Here is a 27,199-nt window from a genome sequence, read left to right as displayed (position 1 = left end):
AGTCAGCTGGGATAGGCTCCAGCCCCTGGATAAGCGGTACAGAAAATACATGGATGAAAAAAAACCCCAAAAAAACCTTGGACATCCAGACAACAAAACAACTGGAACCATCGATGCATCCATTTATCGCTACACCATAAGGCTTCAGCTTGTTGTAGGAATCCAAATGCCAAAGAGCATTACGCCCTTTTGCATTGTCACGCCCAACACATTGTGCTCATCTGAGGTCCACATCGTGAGGATCTATTAATTTAATTATCTGTCGCATCATAGTCCTGTTGGACCACAAATCCCATTTGTATTGCTTGTAATGATGAAACCAGCGATAACCTTGCATCTGCCCAGTGCCTTGTAGTTACTGATGAACAAAGGCGATCACCTCATCCAAGTAAGTGTGATGTTCAAAACTCTTCAGTGTCTGGATGCTTATGATAATATGGTGATTCTGCTAAAATAACAAATATTTCCTTATTGCTCAATCCAACTGAAAAGTAGATTTTAATAAGTTCTTCCATTGCAGACACAATCCAGAGCAAGTTTTGTCTGTATCTTGCAGTGTAGTGACTGTAGAGCTGTTTCCTTACTTGATAGAAAAAAAACAACAGAACTCCAACAGAACTGAGTTTTTTCTCAGAAATTTTTTTGTTCTGTTTTTTTTTTTTTGTTTTTGTTTTTTTGTTTTTTTTTCTCCTATGGCCCTAATACTCTGTCACATATTTTGGGCGTGAAGCAGGTAAATATAAACTAACTCATGGAGATGTGTTGATTTCTGAACCAGTGATGCTCCATTGGTGCTATTTGCTGGCGGATTTATCAGTCCTGGGCTCATGAACTTTTTTTTTTTTTCAGAAAAATCTCCAGCTGGCCGTGTGTGTGGAATTACACCCCAGGATCCAAGCAGGGCAGGCTCACAGAAAAGAAAACAGCTGTCAGACAATGAATTACTGTTCTGTGACCAGACAAGTGCCTTTCTGAGCAGTAGATGAGGAAGCTGGGAGTGCATCAAGAATCTCACACACACATTTATATGCACCGTCTTCCACTTGCACATGTACACATATATTGTATGCATACTTTCTCACATCCAGAGGCTCATGAGGTCACACATACAGAGAAACAACAGTTAAATTACAAGTTGCACCACTTCTCCTGGACGTAAACTTTGAAACCTGCAATATTTTATGCTTCAAATACTGTACTGAGATAACATAAACCCAACAGCGTTCCACATTGTGGAGATATATATTCACGTGTTTAGTGCTACAGAACGATCCAGAGGGGAGAAGGAAAAAAAAAATCTCAGACTTTCCAAAAAAGCGTTTCTTTTTCTGGAGACTGCTCTAAAAGGTCTGTAGGGCTAACTCTGGCAGCAGCATGGCTTTGCAATGCAAACAGCGCACATCCTCAGACTGACCCCTGTGAACTGAGCCAGCAACTTCACACAACTACCTCTGAACCTGAAGATCTCAATGCTGCCTCAGTCTCACACATGACTGTGAGGGACTGAGGCTGAATGGTCTCATAGCACAGAAGAGGCCCTTAGAACAGCTCAGTTGAAGGGCTCAGTGTGTAATACATATTTGTGTAGGGGAGTTAGGGCTGAGATGGTTTCCAGTTTTGTCAGTTTGGTAGTTTTTCTTCATTGGAAAAGATTTTAGTTGAATCGAGTTGTAAATATAAAGAATCTATGTTGTACAGTTTTTGCATATTTTTTATACTTTTTATTCAACTCCTTTGCACCTTATTGCTGTCCTTATGCTGCTGTGACAATGCAAATTTCCCCACTGTGGGACACATAAAGGAAATTCTTATTCTTAAAAACTAGGCAACATCTACATACTTTCTGGCAAAACAATGGTTTATGATTTGTGTTTTTAGTGGATGTTGTAATGATGTGACAGTGATCCTGCAGCACTGCTCTCCTGACCTGGAATAATGTTTCATCAACAAAAAAAAACTTTTCTGCTCTCTCATTCATACTGCTCAGTACATTCACTCGCAGGCCAACCTACAGGAGGCACAGCACATGCTCACTGACCAGATATTGTGTGTGGACCAGGCAAGCCCAGACTTTTAAGAACTCATAGTGATGAGCTTCCCACATACAAACAGTGTATTAAATGCCAGATAGATGTATTCTTTGCATCACTGTTACACTTCAGTCTACAATCATGCCATGCCCCTTACTGTACTGGGTAACTGAGTCATACATCAGCTTCTGTGAAGACTGCTGTGCACCATAATGTATGGCAAACCCTGATCCACAAGTCAGACAGTTACGGTTGCAAAAGGAATAGGCATTTAGGAGTGGTGACGGAGACAGGTTTAGAGAGTCATGGTACAGATTAAGGTGGCCAGTGAGAGAAGCGACTGTATTCTGAAGAAATTCAACGCCAGTTCTGTGGTACTGATTCTGATTCTGTCTGGCAGGGACTCAGACAGATCACAAACTACAAACCTAAAGCCCTTCATTCCATCTGCTTGTACTTGACCAACGAAGTAAACAAGATCTATTTTTGTTTTGGAAAAACAACTAAATTGATAAACACATTTCTAAACATGTTTACAGTAAAGAATAACCAATATAGGCTACTGGAAGTGCGTCTGAACACAGATGAGAGGGTACATCATAAATTGCAACTATGAACATACTTTCCATTTCTGCCAAAAATCAACAGATGGCTCAAATAACAAAATAATGGGTTTTATCTAACGTGATAAATTGCAGCAAGCCTTGGTAGAATTCTAACTTAAAGTATACACATATAGAGAGAGCAAGAGAGAGAGACAGAACAAGAAAGAGAGCACCAAAAAGGAGGAGGCACAACCCTTTTTTTGAATTGCATCTTTTTATCTTTTTTCTTTTCCCTATCTTGCACATTTAAAATATTCTTACTCTGCTTAAAGTGAATATTTCCTGATGAATACAACATTGCTTTACAAAATAGCTGTACAACTGTCTCATTTAAATAACACCTTGAACATATAGTTATTCTTTTTGACTCACAAAAGCTTTTTATCTTTCTTATCTCTCTTCTTATATTTTGTGCTTTATTTGGTGTTATGCACCAAACACAGATGTGAATAAAATGTACTTCTGACTGAAGAAGTTAAATTCAGCCACCATCAGTTTTATTATTCACACCTGTACCTTTATTACTGTGGCATATAAAAATATGTTCCATGTCTGTGCTTTAATTTTGAGGCTATATGATTGAAGTTAGATTATTTTTAGACCAGCCTTGGCTCCATCCTAGGTCTCTTTACTTCATTATCTTTTTTTTTTTTTAAACCACGGCTTGATGGTGACATATTCCTTTGAAACCAGTCCCTTCAACACTGTTTTGCTTGTGCCCGTCATCTTGCACCCCACATTGGCAATACATGCTGTAGCCTGAGAAGTGAGCAGACAGATAATCTGCTGTTGTTACCTTCAAAAACCATAAATTGTCAACTTTGCATTTGAGTTTAGGTTTGGGTTAAATACATAAGATTGTGTAAACATGTCAGTCTTTAGAACCATGGGTCGTTTAACTTAATTGAGCTCAGCGGCTTGTTAGCAGGCATTACGCTAAGCTAAACACATCCTAGTTCGAGCTCCATGCATAGTGCACACACATCGATCTTCTACTTTCAAAGAAAACAAACACAGAAAGCAATGAATTAAATTCAATATATCAAATATGACCATATGTCATAAGTAAAAGGGACTTCTTTTTCACAAACAGCAGGTTTTGTGTTGTTTGCATCAAACTTGCATCTCGAGGTATGAAATCATCTTCCCTTGCGCATGTGTTCTGTGTGTGCCTGCGTGTCAGAATTGCGTTTAACAATAATAATCAAATCAGTGCTCAATCTCAGCCAACCTCATCTAGTTGCATTGTGCAGCGTTCAAAGGAAAATCAATCTCTCCTGCCAGGGGGTTCTGTGCATTTTTCATTGCCTGTAGGACTCTCCTGCCAATCAGATTTAATTGGAAAGTAATGAAATTTCCTTTTAAGGAAATGATACAAGTTTATGAGGATCATCTCTGTGGGGAGACAGGATAGCCTTATCTTGGTTTGGTTTTACGCAAGGGTAGAGTCTGCACCAATTCAAACGAGAAGTGTCTAGTCCTTTCACAGTGTCATTGTATGAAATTACCTGGCTTTTATATCAGCTCTGCCATCTGGGTCCCATTACCTCAGAAACTGATGAGCTAGCCTAAAATGGTTTCATTTGTCTCAGAGAGGAATACTGCAGTTTATCCAGCAAACATCATGTTTGTCATATGGGGCCAGCTTAAATGCACTCCAAATTGCTTGGATCATAGTCAGTTTTATTTTTTGCCTGTTAAATGTAAAGCTATTTTTAGACACATGTTGAAATTATGTTACTCCATGTTACTCCAGTACATCCTGGTGAACCAGATAAAGAATGGACTGCTCCGCTTTCCTGACTGAATTTGAATAAAAACCTTTTTCAAAGCCTGAAATGTCTTTCAAATCCCCAGTGTGGTTTACAAAAGAGAATATTATAGATTTTATTGGTATTTGTGAATTTAGAGCTTAGTATATAAGTAAGCACTTTTAAGGCTATTATTAGGGGTGTGAGGAATGCATTTTCATATAAAGCAGCTGGTTTGCTCAAAGCAATGGCTTGTGTCAGGGCCAAGGATCTCATCTGTTTCAGGAGAAAGAGAGTTGGGGGGGTGTCAAAAGCCACAGAATGGAGGGTGATACATGACAGGCAGTCAGATAGGCTTTTTTGGCTTGATGTTAAGTGCCCACAGGAACCACAACAGTATAATACCAATAAAATGCAATAACATAACTATAGTTAAACACTAAATATCTCAGCTCTGCCATCTTCCGCTGGACCATGACAACAATCACAAAAGTCATTTCAGGTCACTTCAATGTTGAATTTAATTGCTATGTTATTGTTGTGATCACATGGAAGGCAATGCCAATCTGTCAATCCACCACTTTGGTACAGGCTGAAATATTTTAATACTTACTGGGCGGATTACAATCACACTGTTAAGACATTCATGGTTAACAGAGGATGAAACCTACAGACTTTGGTGTTTCCCTGTCTTTTTCACTAATGTCCCCAGGAAGACAAGTCATGAAAGACAAAGCCATCCTTCCAGTACATCTCTCCAATGATACGATCCTCGACTTTTAACATTTCTTTAAAAACAATTCAAATCACATTTAGTCCAAAAAAAATAATGCCAGTGTGTTTTAATATACTATTAATACTTTATTATTAAATGTAAGTTCTTTGGGTAAATATCAGAAATAGAAATAGGTAGGCATTGGAACAGTATTTCATCAAATTAATATAACATTACATCAACACTAGCAGGCTGCCATCATGAAACCCAAAATATAAACTTTTTTTCTCAAAGGAGACCACAACAATTTGCAGAGTAGCTGTTTACTGTAGTAGACCAAATGTTTCACACATACAAACACACAAACATGTCATGCACAAATGGACACCCATGCATGCATAACCAATATGTGTTGTCCTGATATGGGTGTAATGTTGTTTGCTCTGGCTGTGTGACAGGGAGTCATTTTATACTCATAGTGGTTAACTTAGACCACCACCACACAGGCATTATATGACAGACCTTTCATGTGACAGGTTTTCATATTTTTTGTGTTTTTGACTTTTTGTCCAGTTTAGTAAGTTGTATACACAGTATTGTCTTATTGTTGTCTATGGGCATGTAGCTATGGTGTTGTTATGCATGAAATAATGCGTAATGTGTTGTTTATCAGCTGGCACTGTTAACTTGGTTTGAACCTCTATAGCAACAATGGCTGACTAACATTACAAACCTTGTGTTGTAGCAAATGGAACGCATCCAACTTGGTTTTTAAAGGACGCTATGTCCCTCCAAGTCCTGAGTTATGACTTACGAGTACAAATGGAACGCAGCATTAGTTCAAATTAACCTTTTGACAAGTATTTTTGTATGTGGCCTACTTTTGGAGGTAGAGTTTCTTTTTGAGGATGTAAGCATGGCAGCTTTATGTTACATTCATAAGGTAACCCTTAGTTATGTTGTTACTGGTAGGATTATTTATTTAAATGCAGTAACTTTGGATAAAAACATCAGCTAAATGAATGTAATGTTAAAAAATAAAATGCTTAAATACAGGAATGTAAGAAACTGTAAGACACTGTAACATTAATAACTGAAGTAGATATGAAAGTCATAAACTGATCCAGTGACAATCTCTCTATATATATCTTTTTCTGTGTGTGCGTGTGTGTGTGTGTGTGTGTGTGTGCGTATTTACTTGATGTCACTTCTGCACAAGTCAGTGCCACAATGGGCCACCCAAACAAAATGTCTGGACATAATACCAAAAATGACTTAAATAATATAATAAATAAATAATAATAATAAATAATCAGATAAATTATATTTAGATCTTCTCTGTCATATCGGATCGACAGTTTCTTACACATGTGACATTTCAAGTCCAATTTGCACTTCATGATAAAGCAATTTTAGCTGAGGTGTAAAATCTACAGGTATGAGAAATGAAAAATGTAAGTTTTAGCAAATGTTTACAAAATGATTTTGTATCACTTATGGTCTGTTAAAGCAGACAGAGGACCTTCTCTCTCTCCGTCTCTCTTTCAGTGTCTCTCTGCCCCAGTTACTGAGTGAGGCAGGACGCTCATCCAGCAGGTTCTGAGACTTACATAAGATAAACCTGCTAACTTCAATGACACTAATCTCTGAGAAGAGAGGATCACCTTCCCTGCCTGCACTCTCTGAACTTCTCTCTCTCTCTACACACACATACACACAAACACCTCCTTTATTATCCACTACTCTTCATGTTTATACTACATTTTTTTTTCTTTTCCACCCTGTTACTTCCACCTCTATCCTCATCCAAGATTCATGAATCACTTGTCTCCATTCAGCTCTGTATTTTCTCCCTATTAATACTGAGGTGTGCTTTTACGGGAGTAGATAAATCTTCAGACATCAGCAACAATAGCCATTAGCTTCCCATAGCTCCCACTGACATCTGTTGCTGACTTCTGTCTGTATATCTTTTCCAGTGTCTGGTTTCTTTTGTGTTTTCTTTAAGTGTATCACTATAGGTCAAGACTAAACTTGTCTTGCATTACCATTTGTTTGACACACCTACTGTTACAGAAGCTTTCCCAGCTTGGCTCACATTTGGCTTAAATCTGGTGGAAAACATGTTTTAAATGTTTTAAAAGGAAGGAAAATCACTGTTGCTCCATTAAGTTATACTGTCAATCAATCACACTGATTACAAAATTACATTGATTATAAAACACTGGAAACATGACAGCTGAGGAGGTGTATGGAGTAAACTTTCAGTGAACAAGACAAGAATTTATTTGTGCACTTTATTTTGTAATATTAAGTTTTCAATCCATCCATCCAGTTTCTCCACTTATCTGGAGTCGGGTCGAAGTGGCAGCAAGCTAAGCAGGGCATTCCAGACATCCTACTCCCCAGCAATGTTTTCCAGCTCCTCCTGGAGTATCCGAACCAGATGAGATATGTAATCCCTCCAGTGAGTTCTGTGTTTCACCTGGGGTCTTCCATTTCTACATGCCTGGAAAACTTCAGAAGAAAGACATCCAGGAGGCATCCTAACCAGATGCCCAAACCAAATCAACTGGCTCCTCCTCCAAGAAGTTCCATTAGTACCATTACTGTAAAATAAGAAACACAAGTATATCTGTGATTCCTTAACTGTGATATTGAGATGGGCTCCCAGCCAATAATCTAACTAATCTCACACAGACATATAAGCCTAGCTCAACCAGAAGAACCTGAGTGAATGTGATGTATCTGCTGATGTGAGTTAACGGTTTGTTGTTGTTTTGTTGTTTTGCACTGTGGTGCTGTGGTGGGATGGTGGGAGCGGGGTTTCAGACCAATTCAGGATGATGTTGTTTAATTTAGGACAGTAGTGTGCTGTAGGTCCAAAAGTCTGTGACCTGCGGCTGACTCTTTATCTTCCTCATGGCTGCTGACATGCGTGATAAATGTTTCCTTAATGTTTGTACAAACTCACCCCTCTGGAATTTGTTTACAAGCCCAGGTTGATGTGTGTGTGTGTGTGTCGGTGGGGGGGGGTCTGCTTAATGTTACCCAACACTCTTAAAAATAAAATGTTGAAATGTTCTAGTTTCTGGGATTTTGGAAACGAAGCCACATTGTAAATCCAAACATTAGTTAGCTTGGCCATGGTCTCACCACTCCTCACCAACATACTGGACTCCAACCCTCCAAACCGGGCTGACCAGGCAGTCAGTTTGGTAAAGCCGCTCTCCAAACGGTTCCTACTTATTCCATAAAAATTTTCATCTGGAAAAAATTCTTCACAGCAATAGAGAGGAAAGAAGAAGAGAAATCCCATGAAGCTGGCCATTCTCCATTCCTTGTGGTGGAAAAGCCATTAGCAGCTGAGCTCTCAGACAAGCACGAGGCCGAGGAACTCGAGGATGAATGGCAAGTGTTTAAGCTTTTATTCAAAGGTAAACAGGTTATAAAGACATTCACTGGCACATATAGTGTGGATTTGCTTTGTGGTCGGCTTTAGCTATCACCTTCTGCCAGCTAGCTGCCGTGGTAAGAGTCTTTCACAACTCCCTCTTTAAACCTTAAATCAAAGCTCCCTTCAATTAGGAGGGTTATTGCATTTGATGCAGCATCTCAAATTAAGGATGTGAGATTTAGGCTCTTTGGCGCCATTGTTACATCAATCTGACTTCTTTAGAGCAAACCACAAATGAGAAGGGCTCTTCAGAGGGGATTAAGTAAAATAATGCTTGAAATTAAGACTGAGACTAGAAGCACCAGCAGGTATGAGTCACTGACAGTGGGCAAATAAGTATTCCTGCTCACTGCTGGTGGAAGGCAAAAATTATGTTTCTATAAGCTATATACTGTAGATGAAATCTAGTATACAGGGCCTTCACGTGAGAAGGGGTCAGTTACAAGGCCCCCACTGAGGACTGCCGTGCCAAATACAGTATCGAGGTTCAAGATGGGGTAGTGTAACCAGCTCTGAACACAGCATTGATTCACTTGTAATTTCAGCATTAATTTGGTGTTGTCTTTTTGGACATCCGCAAATCAAGTCCAACATTAACTCTAACTCTTAACTAATAGCTTGTGTGGCAAATAAAGCTTGTCTGCTGTTTGGTGCTGAACAAGCAGCATACAGTTGGTTTTTAGAGTGTTTTTGCTGAAAACAGATGCTTTGTGTTGTTGGAAACAAATTGATGAAACAACACAACTGTGAGTCCTAAAACCAAAACAATGCCGAGGACAATTGTAGAGGCAAGAATTCTTAAATTGATCTGTTGTTAATATAAAAATATTGGAGCCATTGGCGTGTCGAACCAAAATGTTTTGTGTTAGATAACTGAATACATGAACCCACTTAAGTTGAACAATGTAAAATCCAATATGGCACACACAGGCTCATATTTTATTTCAAGTATGTGTTAAAACAATAGTCACATGCCCATGCCCGTGCACTGAAATGCTTGTGGTCACTGTAGCTGTTTGTCCTGTCGATACTGGCCATTGAGAGATCCTTTCATTATGCAACTTCACTGTCACTGCTGGGGGATAAAACCAGCATGTGGAAGTTCAGCTGAAGATAAACAGGGTTTCAGCAGTCCAAGTTAGTCAAACCAAGTCAACAAAATTCGAGTCAACTCAACAATTTTTTAAAGCAGACTTGAAAACATGGGATCTGTCCTCAGAGGTTTGACCAACAGAACATTAAATGTTTTGTTCAGATTTTAGCTTAAACAACAGAAAGCACACAGCAAATGTTTCTGTACATGTCTGTATGCACACAGCTGTTCAGACTCAACCTGTCAATCATTTCATCAGTGGCTCAGATGATGAGCTGTAAATGCGCTTAAGTGAAAGAGATAATATCCTTATCATGTCTGCTATATATAGTGTATCTCTTACTCATTCTGTGTTTTCTTCTCCATATCCCTCTGTATCTAGGACAGTTTGTCATGTGACCTGTGTGACAGTCAGCTCTGTTGTCAGGAGTTTTATTTCAGCCTGACAACCGTGAGACAGCTGGACTCTGGTCTCTGCGGGCCTTAGCGTTGATCGTCATTGCTTTGCTGTCGGAGTATGGGGGGGCTGTTAACACAGAGAATTTGATGAGCAGGCAAAGATATTCATTCTACAAAAGCGTTGAAGTCTCTTTTTTGGGTGGATGCAAATCCCCTCACAGTCAACAACAGCTCATTCTAGCAGCAGCGGGCCAGTTCTGGACGGGTTTCTGGCTGGGCCTGTTGGGCCCAGCAGGCCATGGAAGGGATTTGCCTCTCTGAGTGAGCGAGCAGGGAGCCCATCCGAAAGCCACTGAATGGCTAAGTGAAAAGAGACGCTCTAACTCTCCTTTGAAAAAAAGAAATCTGGAATTAATCAACAAATGAGCAATTTCTCTTGTTTGGCAGCAGGTTTCTGTCTGGACTAAACCAGGGCAGTAAACTTGATTTAGACTCAGACAGATGAATAATGAGAGACATCACAAATCTGGTTTTCAAATATTTTATTGATGAAAACATCATTAACCTCTTGACCCATTGGACACATAACATAATATAGCAAAAAGTTATTGAGAACATATCCTTTGAAGCCCGATCACAGATTGAAAAGCACTGCAACACCTGCAGTGTCTGATACATTTATAAAAATAACAATCATAAAAAATATACATACAACACAAAGATCTTTTTTCGCTCTTTTTCAAAGTATGTAAAAGACTGCTTGAACAGAAACAGATATTTGAGACAACGTATACAAGACAATGTAGTAACCCACGACCTCTAACTGATAGGCACAATTACTAACTGACAGGCAGACTGGAGCTAGCTAGCTAGTCAGCTGTTAGGACTTCACTGAGTATAAAAGGACAATACGTTGCCTGCACAACCAAAGGATATCATCAAATGGACAGCCACTGAGAAGAAAAAAAACTGAATAGAGCAGTTATGCATTATCAGAATAGGGCGAGACAGAGAATGAGAAAGAATTTTTTTTTTCAGCGAGACAATTTCTTTTTCAAACACAGTCTGAGTCAGTGCTGGTCTTCTGGGCCTAACCTACCTTTTTTATGCTTAACTCATTTCCTTTTTCTATCTGCCATCAGGAAAAGCTGCAGTGTAGTTAGCAATGAGTGAGTCGGCAAAGCAGAAGCATGTTATCATATATATACAAAGTTCTTTAAAATTGTGAGGAATGAAGCATTAAAAAAAAAGTAATAATAAGCATCATTAAAGCAACCTCACATATGAAAAAGAAGTTCAAACTTAAACTCTCCTGAGGCTGATGTGAATGCATGCAATTTTCTTCAGCTTCAACTCTTTTGAACTAGAATTGTATGATTAAAACAGAGAGCAAATGTTGATGACAAAATGTTTTGGTCTCCCTGAAAAAAAGGGGGGGTGGAGGGGGCGGGCACAGCACTGTCCATTAAGTTGTAATCTGACCTTAACAGAAACAGCTTATACAGTAAAGCATGGGAGCCCTAGAGAGATAAACCCCATCACCAGCTGCACCCATCTCTCCAAATCGACTCACTCTACCTCCTGCCTTTTAAACCACTACATTTTCATTTCTGTCCCTTTTTTTACACCTCTTCTGTCTACATCCCAGTCTTCTATACTAACACAGCATATTTTTTCTCTCATCAACAAATGTCCTCATTAAATTTTAGGTCTATCAGTGGGGCCGACAAAATGTTTGGCACAACATCCTCTGAACCCTAAGCGGAGCGTCTGTAGACCCAACCCCAGCTAAGTTCAAGCTCTTCAGCAGCAGCTGAGGAATTCCCTGCCAGGGTGCTACAGCAAATAGTGTCTCATCATCTGAGGTGTCTCAGCAAATATCCTCGCACTGCAGGAGGAAGCACGCACCAGCTCTCCGTCGGGCCCTCTCTCTGAATGAACCTTTTCCTCACTCTGTCTCTCTGTCTCTTATCTACTTCTTGTGAACTTGTTTTTTTTTTTTTTTTTTCTCAGATGACAACAAAAGAAGCACCGCTGTACAAAATATTCAGGAAATTGCATGTTAGCGACAGTTTTCTGTGTTGCTGATGATCTCAAAATGCTTGTCATCCTTTTTCCTGGCAAATATTCAATAGCAGTATTCGGTATAGCGCGTTTATCACACAGCAGAGATCAATTTTTGAAGTTCCAAATACGGATTCACGTATTTGGAAAATACGAAACACACGAAAAATGTGAATCTTGCAACAACCCGCCACTCATTTGACTGCTACTGCAAAATCCACACTGATGCTTGATGCTCTTTTTTTCCGTCCAAATGTACACAAACACTGACTGTGCATGATTTCACGTATACATTCACAAGCCACTGGGGTGCTGTTGTCTTGTGTATAAACAGCTTGGGGCAAATTCACAAAAAACATATGGCCTGCTCATTCTTTTCTCTGCCCACAGAGAGGCAATAGGCACTTAAAAACACACATATGTTCACATATACAAATAGACATAGCTTCATATTTTATTTATTTTTTGCCCACCAAAATTGGGTTTTAATGTTAGAAACAATCAAAAAAATCTTTGGTCTGTAAACAACCATAATTGTATCCAAATGCAAGTCAAGTTGAACAGCATCTCACCTCAGTTCATCTGACATAAAAGCAGAGTCTAGGGTGCTCATGAGCCCTGCACACACCCCAGATTTCACCTACAGTGTGTTTGTGTGTGTGTGCATGTGTGCACATGGAGTAACTGTCATCTTGAACTGATGCCGCTGTTTGGTCTGCTGTTGGAACATGCTGTATAATCAGTTCTTGACAGCTTCTATCAGTTTTAATAACAGTTCTGCTGCTTGCATTCAAGGCCCAAACACATTTGCCTTTAGCTTTTACAAATTAGTCTTAGCCTGCAGAGAATCAGAAGATGTTGGCATTTCAGGACAAGTGAGATATACACACTGAACTACATACTTGAAGTGAAAGCCAACTGTTCATACTGAACGCATGAACAAAAAATGCAAGCTTTATAAAGACAGCTTCTTTTTCTGTCAGCTGTCAAACACTGGGCAGGTTTCAGGCAGCGACTATGCCGCTCACTGCTGTGTAAACAAATCAGACTCTCTCCCTCCTCTTTTCTTCAGGCCTGACTCAGTTACAGGGCAACCAGGTGGAGTATGCAGGCTGCTGGCAAGCAAACACCGGCTGTACCTGTGCTATGTAGTAGTTACTGAAGTTGCCATCTGCCACATAAGGAGCAGGTTGGTAGTAACACGTTACATTAGCCACATTGGGGATGACGTTCTGTTCGGCTAGAACTCGCACTGCCAGCATGGCTATGAGCCCTAAGGTCTGCCGCCTCTCGTGTCCCATCAGGCACACCGTACTCTCATTGACCACTCCATGGAGGGTCATCAAGTAATCGTACTTGCGGTCCTCCAGGCCCACAAAGTGGTTTTGAAGGTAGGACTCCAGCTTACGCTGCTGGTCACCAATGTCAGGGAAGTCAATAAAGAAGCGTGAGCACATGTAGCGCTGCAGGGACTTCATTTCTGACTCAGAAGCGGCCCGGAAACCCCTCACCAGCAGGTGACAGTATTTCAGAAGACCCCCGCCTCGGATCTCCTCTGGGTTGCGGGTGCAAATGATCTTGTGGCGCAAGTGGTCAAGGGCCTCGTTGAAGTCCCCATACACACTCTCACCCACGATGGTAGGGTGGAAGGTCTCAGCCATTGGGTTTTCTGAGCACTCGTAGAACAGCAGGAGGGAGTCCAGTTTGATCTGGAAGGAGTCCACGCTGAACTCAAACTGCCGCCGAAGAGAGTCCACAAACTTAAGCTCGACATTCTTCCCACGATTGTTGGAAAGGGAGATAAGGCTCCAGCGGTCTGAGTCGTTACACACCTTCACCATCTTCTGCACATAGGCCTCCTATGTGTGTGTGTGTGTGTGTGTAAGAAAGAAAAAGCACAAAAATTAAGTAGACAGTCTTAAAGGTACAATCATTAACTCAGCAGACCCATACAGTGCACACATTTAGACCTGATATTTCAACTATGTTTTACGCCTTTTTTTCTGTATGTGTAAGAAAAAGCTGCATCTCTTTGTGTTATAAATCTTCTGTTATTAATACTACTGACCCCAATATTAAAGACCATAAAATGTACATGGATATAGAATCTAGGTGGTGGAGCACAGGATCCTTTCCTAATTGGTTTAACTTAATCCTCTTAACTATAGAAAACCGACATTTTACTATCACTAAACTAATCTAATTGCACTTTAAGCTGGTGGTAATGGTGGTTAAGCCGAATTGGAATTAAATCATGTCACATGTCTAAAAGTAAACAATAGAAGCAGAAAAAAAGTGCATAAAGTACCTTTAACGTTAACGGAGTTATTTTCTCTTTATTCACACATTCTGGTAAAAAATCCAGGAGACAGTCCAAAACTATGTCCTTCACTGTTTGGAAATCACTTTCACCTTTCATATCTGCGCAAAATATGAGGTCAAGGTCCTTAAAGCCCAGTCCGCTGTCCTCATGCAGAATGTGGCTCGCTGCAGAGCCATTTAACCGTACGTCCCGGACGTGGATCTGTTTTTCCTCCATCCGACTCCGCACCACCTTAACGATCTGCCGCGGCTGCATCTCCAGAGTGGGGAAGTTCCCCCGGCCGTGGATCGGTATGGTCTCCGTCAGGATGGCGTCCAACCGCTGCACTTGCTCCCAGTTAAGGACGCTAATGTTGCTGCCTTCTGTGTCAGACATACAGCTGGTGGAGCTACTGTCGTCCTCTGACATGGTGGAGGGTGTCAAGTCCTTGGCGAATGAATTTAAACAAAAATCAATTCGTTTTCTCAAATAAAGACAAGTCAGTGGTCGCGTCTTTACGCGCAAATTCGATAAAGTACTGTGCCTATAACTTCTCCCGTATCAGGATTCTCGCTATTTGAAGTTGTCCAAATTGGATGTAAACATATGAAAATAAAAAATTAACAGTAACAATAAAAAATAATAAAAATATTAACGACCACAAGGCGAATAGTGATAACTGCGTTAGTGCACGCAGCAAGCCTGTGGTTGGAGATCCAGTGGCGCAGCAGTCGAGCGGGTGGTTGTGTTGATCAAGGAGTGCAGTCACTCTACAGAAGCGTGTAGAAAACGAGTCGTAACTTTCTCTTCTCTTAGTCCGTCCTTTTAAAACATTTCCCCCGGTGCGGCCGTCAATGCGTCCGAGCGCTGCGCATCACAGTCTTTGAAGGTCGGTGATGATCCAGGAGGGGGTTTTCTTTTCCGGCTGTGACTCCATCACCCAAAGGCACGCCTATGATTTTATGAATTTGCATGAATAAGCTTCTCCTCGAGTCGCACTTTGGCACGACCGATGATGAACTCGTCAGAGGAATCTAGTGGATCTTTAAGCACAGCTCCTACATATTTTGATTTCTCCTCTTGCTGGCAGTAAATAATCCCTTAAATACAATTTGAATGCGCTCGGGAAATCCAGCTCACTTTCTCCAGTTTTGTTCAGTTCAACATATTTTCCCCACTCGTGCAGAAGTTAACCGTTACCTGCCCACTTGACATGCTCCGTCCTTCTGCAACAGTCAGGTCTGTAGTCTGAAGATGTCAGCTGTACTTCACCCCGCCCCCCTTCTGACAGTCCCCTGAAAACCCTGCTCAACACGACCACGATGTAAGACTGGACTTTATGAACCAGCTCCACACACTACCTTAATTGCATATTTATAATGCTTTTAACCTGAAGAACTCGAAGTGCTCATTAACAAATTCAACTCCATTAAATTATTTCTGCTCGAAATGACAGTTGCTGCACCTGAAATCATTCATGAATTACAGCATAGTTAGTGTCTTCCTTCTAACCGTAAATTTGACATTTAAAAGAGAAAAGAAAACAAAATAAAATAACATGAAATATAAAAGCAATTTCCTTATCTCTGAGATTAAACTGGTGCTGATCTGCATATACAGCTCACTTGACGTTGCCATATCGCCCTCTGTGGGCTGGATTATTGTTTGACATAAAGTAACAGTGCCTCACAGGGACAACTTCCTTTAAAGTATCGTCTGAAAACACTGTGATATACTCTAAAATGGTACTTATTCATAAAGCCATTAAAGAAACTGAGCTTTTGCTGATGAAAAACAGACAAAAAACAAACAGGAAATATTTTAGCTGTAATCCCATAAGCCTGTTACCCCCAGACCAGTAATACATTCAGGTCAAGTCTGCAGGTCACTTCCTCTGACAACATGTGTAAACTGTAAAAATACTTCTTACAGTACTTTCACCTTCTAAGATGTTCCTTTAGAGCTGATTCTATCCCTGCTCCCCTCTATAGGTTCAATTTTTCTCAAGTATCAAAAAAGCACTAGACAGTTTACGGTTCAGGGACCATGTGACAGTGTCAGTCAGGGGGTCAGATGAAAGCGGAGGGGTCAGGGCGTGGCAGCTGTCACGGGCGCTCCATTAGGTAGCGTAAAGCCCTGCGTCACTGCAACCACCCCAATCTGTAAACCCTGATTATCTCATTTGCTCTATGGCACTGTCTTAACTCCGAGGCCCACTCAGGAGCTCAGTGTCAGTGTCTCTGCAGCACAACACACACACACACACTCTTATATACAAGTTTACTTTCACAATGTGCTGTTTTTGCAGTAAATAGAGCAGTGAAATAAATCATAGAAACAAGAGAGAAAACAGTAGTTTTTGGAGTGTAGTTTTGAATTTGACCTTCAGTTCATTTTAGAATCTAACTATTTTTTTGTTTTCATGCATTGCTTTGGCACGTGGCAGACAGGTTGATTGCAGATCTCTGAAATCGAATCCCACATCTGGAAATGTATGTGGAACTATTAGTTAGTTACAATGGACCAAGAGCAGCCTCGTCAATGTGTTTCCCAGGTGTGGAGACATGGTTGCTATGGATTGGACCAAGTCCCTCCACCCTGCACACTGCAAAGCTAAATCAAAGCTGCTGTCAACAGGTATACATGTCCAAAACTGAGCTCTTGTGTAAATACTACTTGTCACCTCATTAGGCCTACTCATGGCAAAATGGATGATTAATTGTTGGTGGTTGTTGTAAGGCATGGGATTATGCTGTCAAAAAATTAAATGGAGGCAAGGATCCCCCCGGTGATGTTGATGTCTTTCCCTGTCATCTGATGGGTTTTTATTCATTTACTCAAAGTATCAGCAATGTAAAATATGGAAAGATTAAAAAAAAAAGAAACAGAGCACAATCTTCCTACTCCAGAGACTTTCTAATGTATGTGAGACTTCTTTTTCTTCTGTTATTCATAAAGTGACTCTTTTACACTATATATATATATATATATATATATATATATATATATTCATATAGATCTTGCAGCCAGTTAGCTAGCTGACACCTGGTTAACCTGCTGGGAGGATGAGAGCCCATGTGATTGACTAAGTGCTGAGAGGGAGGTTGCAAAAATCTGCTGTCATGAAGACAGCATTTTTGAGGAAACACTAAATTCCTGATTTCCTACATGAAACCTTATGACAAATTGAATATGGATATAATTTATCTCAACCTAATCCCACTGATTTCAGCCATCCATAATCCAGGTGCCCATTGTTAGAACCAAATTCTATTCTGCAATGTGACTGTGATAAGAAAAATCACCACTGGTACAACTGGATGTTCTAGCTGGCTTTCAATTATAACAATGTTTAAGGAATGAGTTGTGTGGAATATTTATTAGAACATATGTCTCATTAGAAGCAATCCAGAAAAATCCTGATCCTCTCTCTTCTAACCTGACCTTCAGCACAGCGACAGAGAACAGAACCACTTGTTATGTTGTGGCAAATTAATAAGCAGTGATAAATGATAAAACAATGCATGCAGGGTTCGAAAAATCTACTGAGACATGTGCATAGTCTGTTGTGATTGGAGTGAGGGATATAAATGTAGTTTCACATAGACATTTTATTTTCTGTCAACAGAAGCGGAAATCCTTTTTTTCTTCAGTTGGTGTGATATAGAGAAGTAAAGCAGATGGAATAACGAGGTGTCAACATCAATCTGAAACACTTGACCTCAGAAACCGTGGGGCGTGACATATGGGCAAGCAGCTTCTGAGCCAGTGTTACTTGGGAAAACAAGACTCAACTAGAGAACAAAGACTCAGTCATTGTCATCCCCTGTGTGTCTCCACACTCCTGCCTGACCCTCACCCTCCTTTCACAGAGATAACTGGATTTCCAGGAGGGTCACATTAGTTTGTCCCAGCTGTCGGAGAGATATTCCCACTGCTGACGGCAGAGTTAGTTTTGGTTGAGGATCAGAGGCACAAGGACAGAAATGGGATTTCCAGTCCTATTCAGTCAAACTGTTTCTGACCCCGGTGACAAAAAGCTGGAGAATCGTTCCGCCCTTAAGGAAAAGTAGTGTGGGGTTATACAGGGTCTGCGGATAGAAGAAGAAGCAGCCATCACTTCAGTTGGAGAATCCCTTTATTTCAGCCCTTTTTGATCCCAAAGAGGTTGTGTGTGTGGTGAGTCTGCTTTCAAATGATCCTGGCAGATGAATGCTGAAGGTTACAGACGGGGTCTTGTTACACAGGAAGATAGAGAAGCTCACCTAATCTTCCTAATTATAAGGCCTTTGTGATTTCACAGCCTGCAGGTCCAGGGACAACATTCTGCTGCTAAAGTGCTTGAGAGACTAATAGATGCTACAGATATGCAGTGATCTTGGTAGCCACACAGTATCTGCTGTCTCTGGCTAACTTTCATTTAGTGGATTCACCTTAATGGTATGACAGCCACTCCCCCACCTGGACATTCAAACCATCCTGAAGGCATGCTGGGAAAATCCACATCAAACAGCCACACCTTTAATTCAAGGGCTTTTAAGCGTGGTTTTCTAATCTGTGTCATTGTAACCACATGCTTAATTGCACCCTGCATCTTTCATGGGTGTGTCCATGTACTCTAACAACATGTCTTAGCAGTCACTCGAGACAGAGGGATGAAGCAAAAGACAAGAAGATCTCATCTAAATTTCTAAGAAAAAAAAAACATTTATCACCTATCACCCATGGGGAAAAGATTAGCTAATTAGCTCTATTTCGCAAAACACACAGGAAAGGAAAATTCCAGATAAGATCTCTTCTATATCTAGCATATTTCTCCAAGACATAACTGTACTTGGTTTAACATCAGTAACATCAACATTTTTTCACTCTTCCTCTTAAAATGCTCTCTTTTTTCTCTCATTGCGCTGATCTTTATGTGTCTGAAATGATCAGCTCTTAAGATAACAGTAAGCAGGCCCGCCTACAGAAATGGCTGGGCCTCTTTAAAGGTCTAGTGAATGGGCGCTCCCAGAACTTGCTTTACTCATATCAAGGCACACGTGTGCTCACTGTCTCCAACATGATCGTCTTTGCTGTCACTGACATCATCCTCCTCAACTGTTAGCTACCTGTTGGCTATGAACCATGAATGTATTATTTAGAGCTGGATACAATGGTGTTGTTCAGACTTGCTTCCGTTTTTATTCAGTAGCCACTCACGATGTTGCAAAAAAAAATTCTCTGCAGCCAAAAACCATTTTCCCCATAGACTATGATTATAAGAGATGTCTGTAAAACTCTTTACAGGACACCTCGAACTGTAAAGAAAGTTTCCCTTTCCAATTCAGACTTTCCATGAACCGAGGAAAGGGACTGAAAAATCAATGTAAAGTCTATGGGTCGAAAAGGAACTGACTCCTGCACATGTTCCCGTGGCAGGTAAACAGGAGGTGAACCCACCAGACACCAGTTCTTATTGGATTTATTATAATATTAGCCTGGGGGCTGCGAACAGCTTCCTGGGTCAACTGAAAAAAAAAAGCTGGTCTTTATATTATTATTTAAGTCTATAGACCCTCCCTCCTTTTCTTCTTCTTCTTTCATTTCTGGCATCCCAATTTATGTAAAGGTTTTCATATAGCACAGAAATTCACTCCAATATTAGCTAGCAGTTAGTTTAGATTAGCAAATTTTTCAGGGACTGTGGCCAGCCATCCATGATGTGTCTCTGATATTTTGAAGTTGCATTTTCCTAAAACAGCAATAAATAAAATATTTATATTTGATGTTTTGATGATGAAGTAATGGAGGGCGAAGTTAAATTATGTTATCATTACTCATAACTAGGATGAACATGATTAATGCAGGCTGCCCTGGGCCCCCGAAGATTTTGGAACAAAGATTTTGCCTTCACCTGTTCCCCTTTATGGATGGCCCTGACAGTAAGATCCAAAAGAGAACTTGACTGAGTTCTAAATAAACATGCACAATGTCAGAAATCTATTTCAGAAATCAAACACAAATCTCAACTCTGTGTTTTGACTGATTGTCCAAAGGTAACATGATTTGTGTTTTTAAAGGGGTTTATGTGCAGGGCTACTTCTTGGCCAGTCAACATAAGTTCCTCAAGTGTTGTCATCACCATGAGGTTGCACGAAAACCCCTCATAAAACCACAAATCCAGGTAAAACCAAAAAAAGGTTAAAATGTGTTTTCTTTGGTGGTCCAGCATATCAAACTGTCATTTTTCTTACCATTGGACAAAGACAAAATAGTGTTTCCCCCCGTTTTCTGTCTTTGTGCTAAGCTAAGCTAGCTGGTCTGCTGGCTAGATCTTTATATTAACTGTGAAGACACTGAGAATGTGAAGTTCTCACCTAGCAAGAAAGCAAATAAGAGTTTTTCCCAAAATGTTGAACATACACTTAAGAGAAAGAGAGGAGGAACAAAAACTGCGAAACAAGCAAAGCCAGGAAGAACCATGGACCATGGTTTGGTTAGATTCAAAGTCAGCAGACTACATAGTTCTGATACTGCATGCCTAACAAAATAAATGTTGTATGACATATCAATTAAAATTGGGATCAGTGTGTGTTCTGAAGTGCAAATACTTTAGACAAAAAAAAAAAAACAAAAACAAAGCAGACAAGAGAAAAGTGGATGTTATAATAATGAAAGTAGAAGTGTCATCAAAGGTTTCAAAAATGGACTGGAAATTGCTCACATTTACAACTGTCCTCACATCCACTGACAGGTTTGGCACATGCTTCGAAACAAAGCTCTGAAGACGTCACAAGACCACACTCTTTGCCAAGAGACACGTGGCTCTGAGGCTGTCAAAGTGATCGCAAGAGGAAGCCAAGAGGATGTGAGCTGAATGACAGCAAAGACAGCAGGAAGGCTGGTACATTGTAACCACACTCTGAGTACAAGCACTTCCTGAGGCCTTAATGATCTTTGTAAAGCTGCCAGAAGAGTGACGGCCGTAGAGAGGTCAGGTAATCCAGAGCTAACTGGCTCCATGTCCACTAAATAGGATTGAAAGGGCTAGTCAAACCTTGGCCCCCTGAGCCACAGGTCAGCATTCAAGCCAAAAGAAGAGTATGAAAAACTTTTAAGTAACTCTTAAGGTATTAAGGAGGACCTGCCATGCATCAGTCAGGATTGTGAATGAACTACTGTTCAAATTCTGCCACATCTTTTAAATTAAACCTAAAATATATCTTAAATAAAGCTATATTTTTAGAAACGCTATTTTTTATTAGTGTTAGTTGTTGTATTTTCACATTATATACTGTCATATTTTCCTACAAATATATTGGTCACATACAATGCTTTCAAATTTGCCACTTGCCTGCCTCATACAAGCATTTTTAAGTGCAAAACAAAATCTACTGACATGCAACTACAATTAAATTTAGCTGGCAATTTGTTTTCTGTGGTCATTTTCTTTTGCAGGTAAAATGCATCTGATAATGACCAATGAAATGTTGACATTTTGGTAGATACTGGATGTTTTTTCACTGTATGTATTCTTTCATTTCACACTAGTATAACTCTTCAAAAATAATAAACACGTATACTTCTTTTACAGTTGTACAAATAAAGAATGTGAATACTTCCAGTCCCTTAAAAGCATAATATGCAGCAATCTCCTAAAATCTATAGACACATACAAAAAGCAGTTTCTTTCTATCATAACTTTCGATCATCTAGAACTGTGTGGAGGTGTCTGTGTCTGCCCTCTGCCTGTTTGTCCTTATTTTCTTAGTACTTTGGCACGGGGGGACATTTCTGGGCGTCAGCCTTTGTGTAGCTCTGGGCAGCCCTAAGCCAGTAACAGCAGGACTACTCTATAAAAACAGCTGTCTCCATTTCTCCATGGTCTCTGTCCTTTCTCTTTTCTCTGTCTGTCCTAAAGAGCTGCAGGTCTGTCTGCGTGAGCTGCAGAGAGACAAGCAGGAGCAGAGAGACAGGATGAAGCCTCCACTTCAGCTACATTCACACGAAAGGCATTAAGCAGAGGTTCAGGTGTTTTACTACTGGGAAACAATAAAATCATTTTTTTTATTTCTCTGATTCATTGCTCTGTTCACGCTTAACACTGCCCCCCTTTCCATTCACTGTTTAGCTCACTTGATGTCCACCACTCCCCCCTCTCTCTCACTCTCTCTCTCCACCATTAAGACATAAAGGAGTGGAGAAGTAACTATAAGAAACTCCATCTAAATCTGAAAATATGCGTAATTGGATTATAGTTACACTGTTGAGAATTATTTGGATTAAAATTTTTAAAATATGTTTTTTTCATGCATATGTTTTTTAGGCGCTTCTCTTGTCTTACAAGAGCCGTCATGTGGCCTTTAAGAAAAGCATCTCAGATGCTGTAAAATACATACAGTACAGCTGTAGATTGTACAGCGCTGTTACTGTGAGGGTAATTTGACCAGTTCTGATGAAACTGCAAAATGCATTGAATAAATTTTCATGTGTTTAAAGAGAAAAAATATTTGTAAAATTTTTGTGGCTGGTTCCATTTTGTTTCAGTATGAAGTTCAACATTTACATTCAACATTCAGATTAGATTTCATTGATTATGTAATCCAGTGGATAATATTACCAATTTTAAAAATCACTATGTAATTTGTCTTCAGTAACTGATTACATTTCTAAGAATCTGATCCAACCCTGGATATATTGAAGAAACTTGAGTTACTACACCCTAAAAGCAGACAAACACATTTTATGTGCTCTAAAACAACACTTTGCTTGATACAAGCAGTGAACATACTGAACGCAAAATCTAATTTAAGGTGATGTGACAGCCCATCTGATTGGCTCATACTGCTGTCACCAGCCAGACCTTGGGCAGACCTCCTCATTGTTATCTTTGTGTTGTGGCTTTTGGTTTTCTTGAATTTGTTTCACAGCACAACATCCATACAGCAAATTTTCACTCATCCACTACTTATCAGGGCTGGGCATGCTGGGCCTACTGGCAATAACCCAGGCACATGTTGTTGTCATGATATGTGCATCAGGTGGGGCTGTATCAGTATGTGCGTTATTATTTTATCACCTTTGTCTCATTTTTAACTCAACTGGGAATCTGACTTATGTAATACTGCATTTGCTGAAATAAAACTTGCCTAAATACCAAAATTAAATCATCAGCTTCATGGTTGTGGAACGTGATAATTCACACAAATATAAAAGGGTGAACACTCAGAAATGCAATAACTTTACTAAATAAAGCATTTCAAAAAATAACACTGAGAAGTCTGTTTTGCTGTTACTGATTTATAGTATCTGGAACTTAGTATCATGGTTTGACAGTTAATAAATGATGTAGCATATACATTAAATATTGTTAACAATGACATTGGACAGCTTACATTAATAATAATGAAAAAAGATATTTGAATGGAACATTTTCTCAAGACACTCTTGAAGCCCCTCCCCTCATTTAAAGTGCTTTTTAAGTAACATATGTTTTTAAGAGGTGTGCAAAGAAAAAAATGAGTTGGATGACAAGATAAAAATTTTCATATATATTTTTGCATAATTAGAAGACTAGAAGAAGGAAAAAAATAATTCTACAAACTAGTTTTCATTTTTTGTTTGTTTTTAAAATGAGGAAATTCTGAACAGTTTATCAATTTAATTACACTAGCTAAAAAAACGTGATCATTTGGTACTGCCTTTGTGCCCCACTAGATGGAACTCTGAGGCCCATAAACAGCTGTTCTTTAGCTATTAATCATAACACATGGTTTTCAGCGCAATATATTTTTCTCTATTTGTCACAAAAATGCATTTGTTATGTTAAAAATTCTTTTTCTTTTGTAATTTCATTCACTCATTTTTTTCATTTAAGTTAACATGTATGAGAAGTCATTAAAATGCTTAGCAAAGAATGGGACAACAATGGAACTTACTGCCCCAAAATAGACCGTGTGTGTGTGTGTGTGTGTGTTTGTGTGTGTGTGTGGTCATGTAAGGTTGTCTAACCTCACACCACAACACAACTTGCACATCCTTTACCATAGAGAAGGCATCAACACTAAACTAAATTGCAGCTACTTTGCACCTGGGTGTGCACTTAACAGAGGACCTCACCTGGAAGTTGCGGCGAGCTGGGCTGGGGAGGCCAGTCCTGAGAAGCTTCTACCACTGCGCGGTGGAGAGCGTCCTCTGTACCTGCATCACTGTGTGGCACGGCAACTGCACCGCTGCTGAGAGGAAGGCTCTGCAGAGGGTGGCAAAGGCTGCACAGAGGACCATGAAGGGCAGCCTCCCCACCACCTCAGACCTCTACACAGCATGATGCAGGGGGAGGGCCCTCCGCATCATGAAGGACTCCACCCAAGAACTTCTCACCACAGCTGTTGGAATCCAGCTGATGGATCGTGAAGGTGGGGTGTTTCTGATCTCTTCTGATATAGTTTCCTCATCCTCAACATAATCAACTAACTCCAGTGGGGTGAAGTTTGGCTTACTGGAAAGCACAGAGCAGTTGTTGGTTGTGGCTGTTGTGCCCCCCCCCCCCCCCCCCCCCCCCCCCCACACACACACACACATACGACCTCACTAAAAACACTTTACACCTACAAGTGCAATATTCACAAGTGCAATGCGGACTTCTTTCCTGGATTATGGATCCATATTTATGCTGCACATGCTAAATCTGGCTTCTTTATTTATTTATTTATTTTTCTCAGAATGTTTAGTTTCTATATTAGTTTCTATATTGCATTTGTGCTAAGTAAAAATATATTCTATTTTTAAAAATATATTCTATTTTTAAAAATATATTCTATTTTTACTTAGCTTATATTTCTGTTTTTTTATTCAACTTTTCATTTCATATTTTATTATATTCTACTTATTGCTTCCGGGACCTGGGTCCTAATTTCATACCATAAGAATGTAAATGTGAGCTGGTATGACAATAAATGTTCCGTGATCCTTCCTTGATCCTTGATCCTTATTGAATTAGGCATTTAATTAGGGAGAGGGGAGAAGGCAGCAGTGGCAAGGTAGAATGGAGAAAAGTTGCTGAATTGCTAAAACACTAATTTCTGACCTGCAAACAGTGTTTTACTAGGTGAAGATAGTTTATGGTTTTGTCAAAATGATGCTCAATTCAGTGAATGAGTTTAGACAACTGAGCAATTGATTCACACAACAGAAATTAGTGTTTTAGCAATTCAGCAACTTTTCTCCATAAGCAACATGCCTTGACCACTGTGTTTTCATTTTTTTTGGTGTAGTGTTTAATGACTGCTCAGCAGTTTTTCTATTTAGTCCAATTTGTGCAAGATCTGATAACATTGTTTGGTTTTGAGCACATGAAAAAGTATTTTGAGGTGATGGTAAGAGTGGGGAGAAGGGTAAAAAGAGGAGAAGCAAGAGTGACAACAGTGTGACAGAAGAAGGGAAGAGTAGAGTAGGGTTTGCGGTTGGTTAAGTTGGGGGAGGAGTTAGGCGGTCACTCACAAACATCAACGTCGGAGCATCCCAGAAAGTGGAGGAACTCCCAGATTCTCATCATCAGAGCAGGCTTTTCGGTCAATGCATATTCCTGATCCTGATCTGTAGTCTTTTTGTTGTTGTCCTCTTCCTTCTTGTCCTGTTAGGATATATAATAAAACAACAAGGTAAAAACCTAGTGACAGGTACTATGCTGCTCTGCTTTACACAACTGAAAGGTGAACTCTGAACTTTTATGGTTATTGTGTCTTATCTTGTTTAATCCAATCTCCTTTTTTTCTATGAATCTGCTCTAATTGATTGAATTTTGCAGGTGAATGCTTCCTTACCTTGGTGGGGATTTGACAGATCCTGTTGCTCTTCTCAGCAGGTGCGATAGACTCCTCTGTTCCAATATTGCTCTGACAGATAGACTGATGGCATGAACTTCTCGCCACAATCCAGCTGATGGATCGTGAAGGTGGGGTGTTTCTGATCTCTTCTGATATAGTTTCCTCATCCTCAACATAATCAACTAACTCCAGTGGGGTGAAGTTTGGCTTACTGGAAAGCACAGAGCAGTTGTTGGTTGTGGCTCCAGAAGATGAGTTTTTGTGTTCACATGACAGTTCACTGGATGAAAACCTGACACCCTTGTCCTCAGGGTTTTCTAAAATTGGATGGACCTTATTTTTCTTAAATTTGAGAAAGCTTCTCCACCTCAGCAACTTCTTTTTCTTCTTGACTGTACTGGTATGCGGACCAGTCAATCTGACATCTTTAGTCTCAACGTCTGAGCATTTCTTAGTAGATGGTGTAAAGGCAACATTTTCCTTCTCTTCTGGCATCATGTTCTCATTCTCCACACTGACCGGAGGGATAGAGTTCACATTTGTGATTGTAGCAGCTACTACTTCCAAGAAAGGTCCTAGCCCTGCAACTCTGACCAAGTTGTTCTCCATGACACCCTCAGGCTTAACGCGTTCCACAGCCTTCCACCTGGTAATAGACATGATGCAACGGTGCAGCATCTCTGAGATAGGCATGCTGGCAGTTTCAGAGATCACCGAGGTGGTCAAAGAGTCAGAGGATATCTTGTCTCTTTCTGTGCAGGAGGGTGTTGAAGTCAAATCTGTGAGGCTTTGCTGTTGGATAAAAAAAAAAAAAACCCACAGTTAAAAACTTTTAGACTCTTAACTTAAGTGAATATTCCCCTCTGAAGTTTAGCCAAAGTGGGATAGAAGTACACGTACCTCAAAAAGAACTTGAGTTAGTGTGTGGAGTTGTACTTCTTTGCGTTGAGACGCCTTCAGATTTCCTTTCTTCTTT

At 40.0% G+C, this 27,199-nt stretch overlaps 1 protein-coding gene and 1 long non-coding RNA gene across 2 annotated transcripts; both read right to left on the bottom strand.

Moving 5' to 3' along the window:
- Positions 1-10,054: 10,054 nt before the first annotated feature.
- LOC124065161 lies at positions 10,055-24,935 on the bottom strand. Its single transcript, XR_006844370.1, has 3 exons — positions 24,764-24,935; positions 12,336-12,342; positions 10,055-10,066 (listed from the first exon to the last, which is right to left on the bottom strand). It is a non-coding gene; the product is annotated as an uncharacterized LOC124065161 (long non-coding RNA).
- tent5aa (terminal nucleotidyltransferase 5Aa) lies at positions 10,578-16,555 on the bottom strand. Its single transcript, XM_046400315.1, has 2 exons — positions 14,423-16,555; positions 10,578-13,973 (listed from the first exon to the last, which is right to left on the bottom strand). Exons 1-2 carry the CDS (start codon positions 14,843-14,845, stop codon positions 13,194-13,196), a joined length of 1,203 nt encoding a protein of 400 aa, XP_046256271.1. The 5' UTR covers positions 14,846-16,555; the 3' UTR covers positions 10,578-13,193.
- Positions 24,936-27,199: the final 2,264 nt, after the last annotated feature.

Source organism: Scatophagus argus, chromosome 9, assembly GCF_020382885.2.
Source record: "Scatophagus argus isolate fScaArg1 chromosome 9, fScaArg1.pri, whole genome shotgun sequence".
Classification (NCBI taxonomy): Eukaryota; Metazoa; Chordata; class Actinopteri; family Scatophagidae; genus Scatophagus; species Scatophagus argus.
Note: the sequence above shows the minus strand (reverse complement) of the source record. Positions and strands in the feature narration are given on the sequence as shown.

Bases quoted from the DNA above. Each gene is read 5' to 3' on its own strand.
- tent5aa (XM_046400315.1), bottom strand. From the start codon at position 14,845: ATGTCAGAGGACGACAGTAGCTCCACCAGCTGTATGTCTGACACAGAA. The intron at 13,974-14,422 runs GTACTTTATGCA...ACACACACATAG, and splicing joins TAACTCCGTTAACGTTAAAG to GAGGCCTATGTGCAGAAGAT.